This window comes from Carlito syrichta, unplaced genomic scaffold (assembly GCF_000164805.1).
Source record: "Carlito syrichta isolate Samal-C Ts95f unplaced genomic scaffold, Tarsius_syrichta-2.0.1 Scaffold123321, whole genome shotgun sequence".
NCBI classification, from domain to species: domain Eukaryota; kingdom Metazoa; phylum Chordata; class Mammalia; order Primates; family Tarsiidae; genus Carlito; species Carlito syrichta.
The window spans coordinates 320,885-326,353 of record NW_007067417.1 but is presented as its reverse complement, the minus strand read 5'-3'; the positions used below and the strand labels follow the sequence as shown (position 1 = coordinate 326,353).

Below are 5,469 nucleotides of genomic sequence, written 5' to 3'. Positions count from 1 at the left end.
GGGCCTGGACCCCCACCCCCTGAACGCTCACCCCAGGGGGCGCTGGCCTGGAGGCTTGGGAAGGGGCTGCAGGGAGGGCAGGCCGGGAGGGCGCCCATCGAGGACAAGCCCTGCTCCCCCCTCCAAGAAGGCAAGACCCTCCACCCCGGGCTCTTAGGGTCAAGGTGGGTGGGGCTGCCCTCCTAGGTCCTGAAGCCCAGCCTGGGCGCCCCCACCCCGAGATGGGGTTAGGGTGGCAGGCCTGGCCTCTGGCCAGCTGGGTGTCTCTTCTGTAGCGCTGGCCTGTCCTCTCGGAGGCTCTAGGTGGTCAGCTCGGGCTGGGCTCAGGCCAGGCCAGCAGCTGCCTGCCCCTTCCCCGGGCCCGTACCCCTCCTGTACATCTGCCGGTGGCCCCAGGACAGACCTCTGGGCGGCCTGAGTCTCTGCCTCAGCTCACCTGACTCAACCCCTTCTCTCTCTCTCCCCTTCTCTCTCTCCCCCTCCCACCTACCCACTCCTCCTCTGTTTCCTTTTTCTCATCCTGTGTCTTTCTCTCTGTGTCTGTCCTTCTCCTCTGCTCACAGGGTTTTGGGTTTGTAACTTTTGAAACTAGCTCAGATGCTGACCGAGCCCGGGAGAAGCTGAATGGGACGATCGTAGAGGGACGGAAAATTGAGGTGCTCAGATAAGTGTGCTGCGGCAGGGATGTCCCCGAGAACGTCTGCCTGCCACCCCGGCCCAGGCAGCCAGGCCCACCGCTGCCGTGCCCTGCAGAGAGCCCGGCCAGGGTCCCCTGTGGTGGGAGGAAGGGTCACACTGAGGCTGGGAGCCCACACGTCACCGGCTTTCTGCTGGGCCTCAACCGCCCCTCCTTGGTCTAGGCTTCAAGCTCACCTCCCCTCCTCCCACCTCCAGGACTTCCTGGTAGAAGCTCTGTCCTCAACCAGACACTGGAGGAGCCCCAGAAATTATGCGTCTGAGGCTTGGCAGCTTCAAGGGCCATGGCCAGCCCAATCTGGCCCCAGGTTGAGAGGGGGCTGGCTCCATTCATGGAGGAGCCATTAATTCCCCCAGCTCTCTCACCAGGGAGCAGCAGCTGCCCCTGGCCATCCCCTCCCCCACAGGGCCGAGGCCCTCCCTGTGCCCCACCCTCACCCAGCACCCCCACCCTTGTTTGGGTAGAAGCAAAGTCCGCAGCAGCAATGGGTCAGAGCGTAGGCAGGGACCTAGAGGAGGAGCAGGGAGAGGGGCAAGGGGTCCCTCCCAGACACGCGCCCCTCACTGTCCCCTCCACCCCTTTCCCCAAAGACCCAGAGAGCCATTGAGCTGCGTCCCTTGCTGCGGCTCTGGGTGTCTAGAGCTGGATCCTTTGGCACAGGCTGCAGCTCAAGGTCCTTAGGACTCACACTAAGATTGTAGGGGGGACAGTACAACCAGACCCTTCCTGGGGCCCCACCACTGCCCTGTTCTCCACTTCCTTCCACACAGGTCTCATCCTCTCCATCCCAGGCTGGCCCTGGGCAGCCTCACGGGGTCTTTCATATCTGGAAGACAGAACCCAGCCCAAAGCCCCGTCCCCATCAGCCTTGCCACCATGAGCACACAGGCCTCATCAGAATGCTCTGTGCTGTGCAGTGTTGAGCACTCTGGCCTCGGGGAGGGTGGTGCAACTCCCAGGAGAAGGGTGTGGCCATCTTGGTGCCCACACCTCGGAGGGCCTTGGCAGCCACTGGACAGGGGCTTGTCTTGGGGGCCGGCCTGTTAGCTGGTCCAAGAGCACTTTGCAGAAAGACTACCAGCGAGCTTCTCCAGTGGTCTTGGAATACCAGAGAAGCTAGGGCTGTGTTTATGGAAACAGCCATAGGAGGAGCACCAGCCAGCAGGGCGTTGGGCCAGGAGGGGCTGGTGCTGGGAGTCGTGGGGGCCAAGGTTCCTGCAGGGCAGGCAGCACAGCAAAGAGGGGGCGGGACGGGTCTGGCTGGGCAGCAGTGTGGGGACAGTGGGGGAGCGAGGCAGAGTGGGACAGGGTGGCCAGGGGACCTTCCAGGAGACTAATACTCCCTCACTCTCTCTCTCCCTCCCTCTTTGGACAGGTCAATAATGCCACAGCTCGAGTCATGACCAACAAGAAGACGGGGAACCCCTATACCAATGGTAAGGGGCCAAATCCTCTGAGAGGCTGCAGGGGATGCTAGCCAGGACAGAGGCCTAGGGGAGCCAAGGCTGCAGCAGGCCGACCTTCCTGGATGCTAAGTACCACCCCCGCCCCTGTCCTAGCTCTCCTGCTGCTGCTCTGCCACCCGTCAGAAGGGGGTGGGTCAGCTGAGGCAGGAGGATAGCTGAGGGCCACCCACCACCACCCACACAGCTGGTGTGTCTCACTTTCCTAAGCATGCATGACGCCCAGAGGCCACATGTTCAGGCTTCAGGCACGGTGGGACGCAGTGACTTCCTGGATCACTCCTTCTTTCCTCCCAGGAACTCGTGTTTGGAGAATCCTGTGATCAGACTCACAGTGTGCACAAGCTCAGGGAGGGAAAAGGGGGCACTAGGGGACCTTGGACAAGCTTCTAGATCTCTCTGAATTCTAGTCTCTGCATCTGCAAAACAGGAATAGTGACACTCACCCCCAGGGCTGATAAATAACAAACGGAGGTGGCTGGTCTTCCTTGAAGGTGATGCCATGCTACAGAGAGAGGAGGAGGAACCACTGGTGGCCGTGGTGGCATGTCTCATCACCATCAGGGAGAGGCCAGCTTTAGTTTCCACTGCTTTCCAGGGAGAGCTTCTCCACTTGAACCCCTTAAAAGCCTCAGTGCTGCTTACAGAGAGGATGGGTCTCCCTACTGGCATGGATTCTGGACTGCATCACCCCTAGCCTCTCATGGGCCCGTACGATCAGCCAGCCACGCAAGGAGTCAGGTTGCCGACCAGCACAGAAGCCTGGAACAGGACAGTATGATACATCTGCCACCCTCTCCAGCTCTTGTCCCTTTGACTTGACTTAGATTTTACTGTTGTGCCCACCCCCGCATCCTGTTTTGCTAAAGACTTTCCTATCCCAAATTATTTTTTTAAATGTGGGGTGGACCAGTTGAGTGGCTCACGCCTGTAATCCCAGCACTTTGGGAGGCTGAGATAGGAGGACTGCTTGAGCTCAGGAGTTCACAACCAGTGTGGGCAACTTAGCAAGACGTTGTCTCTACCAAAAAAATAAAAATAAAAATGCACCAGTCGTGGTGGCACACATCTGTTATCCCAGCTACTCAGGAGGCTGAGATGGAAGGATCAACTGAGTCCAGGAGGCTGAGGCTGCAGTGAGCTGTGATCACGCCGCTGCACTCCGGCCTGAACGACAGAGTAAAACCCGACTCAAAAAAGGGAAAGTTTGGGGTGCTCTGGCTTTGCCAATGTCCCAAGTACCTCCTGGGTGTGACTCTTCTGTGATCTGGTGCTTGGCACAGGAAGTGCAAGTAATAGACATGCTTAGGGGCTATGGATGATCAATGAGGCTATGAAACTGCGAGAAACAGCTGCTCACTTATCACCCAGGAGCCACACACTGCCACTTCCTGGGTAGTACTGAGAATACTGAGGATTGGAATTCAGAACAGAACCCATCCCTGCACAGCTTTACAGTGTGCTGCAGATAAGGAGCACGTCCCCGACGATGGGTGAATGTCAGGGAATGGAAGGAGGCGGAAGCTTCTGCTCACCTTTGCAGCTAGAGACATTTCACTTAAATGTCTCCGTCAGCCTGGGCAGGAATAACAAGGGCTGTAGTGAGATGGCCCTGGATTCTCTGCAGGCTGGCGCCAAAGCCCACACAGGGGTTCTGGTGGCCTGTGAGTGCGGCATGACTTGGCTTTAACACTCCTGAACACTCTGAAATTCATCAGTCAGGGCAGTGAAAGTTTCCACTGTAGAAAACAAACTTACCAAGTTTGACCGTTTACAGTAGAAACAAAAGGGCCGTGTAAAGTGGTCTCAAGCTGCCTCTGTCATCGTGGGTTCCAGACAGTGAAATGGGGCAGCCTAGACTGATGATAACACCCAGAAAGCCAGAAAATGGACTGACCGAGAACCCAGGGCCATCTCAGCTAGCCAGAATGGACCCAGAAGAACTGCTGGACAGAGCTTGTGAGAAAGTGGACTCTGGGTCAGAGCCTTCAGACCTGCTCCATCATAGTCGTTTTACCAAAAAGAATCGTTCTTGGGGCAGAAGGTTTCCCAGAAGACGACATATTTCTTCCTTCCTAACCTAAGATGGGTGGAAGATTCCAAAGCCCTAGCAATAATGTTTAGACACAAGGTCATGTGACTGTGGCCTGGGACTGGGAGGTGGCTCTCAGTCTCATGAAACAAAGCCCTGAGCACTCTGTCCTTGAAGCCTCCTGTCTGCCTGCCCCACAGCAGGGCCATTAGGACTTTGGTTAGGGGCTCACACGTGAAGTCTGCCACTAATGCCTTGGCCTGGGCCTTTTGGCACCCTCTCCAGATGTAGCTCACCCCCTGGCCAGCGAGCTCAGGCCTCTTCTGTCCCCTTCCTGGTGCCTAGGGACCAGGAGGTGAGCCTGCAGGGCAGGCCACAAAGATGAGACCTGGGTACACTGCGGAGGGGCGAGAGGCTAGGCCTGGTGAAATAAGCCCTCCCGCCTACCCTATCCAGATGCCTGGGACTGGAGGCTGTTTCAGGCTAGCTGGTTTCCACAGCAGAGGCCTCAAGGGGAAAGCAGGTTTGCCCCTGCTCCTGTGTTCCTGTTGGGAGAGGAAGACTGGCCCACCAGCAGGAAGGGAGAGGTGGGATATACAGCTCAGGGCGCAGGGAGTGACCAGAACTGGGTCTGGCTTGGGGCTGCCGGTTCAGATCCAGCTCTGTCGCTTACCAGCAGGTGACACAAGGCTGCTGCACCTCTCTGGGGCTCCATTTCTTCATCTGTAAAATGGGGTGGTATGACAGCTACCTGGTTGAGTGGTGGCGAGGACCCTGCAGGCTTAAACGGTGAATGCAGCCCATGCAAAGTGTTGGGGGGGGGATTAACCGCATCGTTACCTGCAATCCAGTCCTTCTCTCCCTCTTTCCCAGGCCACTGTCCAGGTGGCTGCTTTGAGGAAAGATGAGGACAGGAGGAAAGTCAGCACTGGGGAAATGAAGCAGGAGGGGGACTGGCAGTGGGGACATGTTATGTGCAAAGGCGGAACACCTTTCCTGCAGCTCTGGACCGGTCTGGAGCTGCAGGGTGCCCCCACAAGACAGAACACACCTTCAGAGTGTCCCCATGGGGCTTGGCCTGTGACACTGGGGTTCCCAAGCCTAGGGTGAGGTGGGGACAGCATGGCGGAAGCCGGTGACTGGGTCTGTGTGCTTCTGTTCCAGGCTGGAAGCTAAACCCCGTGGTCGGCGCAGTCTATGGGCCTGAATTCTATGCAGGTGAGGGTTGGGGCTGGAACGGGCCGGCCGCGTGTTGGGTGCTGGGCTCCGGTGGGCGG

The 5,469-nt window shown here is 58.1% G+C and overlaps 1 protein-coding gene across 1 annotated transcript in view; it reads left to right on the top strand.

Moving 5' to 3' along the window:
- The window catches only part of RBFOX3 (RNA binding protein, fox-1 homolog 3), an 86,957-nt gene that overhangs the window by 75,710 nt on the left and 5,778 nt on the right, over positions 1 to 5,469 (top strand). Inside the window, exons 5-7 of the mRNA XM_021707655.1 lie at positions 564 to 656; positions 2,073 to 2,133; positions 5,357 to 5,410. Of these exons, the coding sequence (XP_021563330.1) occupies positions 564 to 656; positions 2,073 to 2,133; positions 5,357 to 5,410 (208 nt within the window). The remainder of the gene's footprint in view (positions 1 to 563; positions 657 to 2,072; positions 2,134 to 5,356; positions 5,411 to 5,469) is intronic.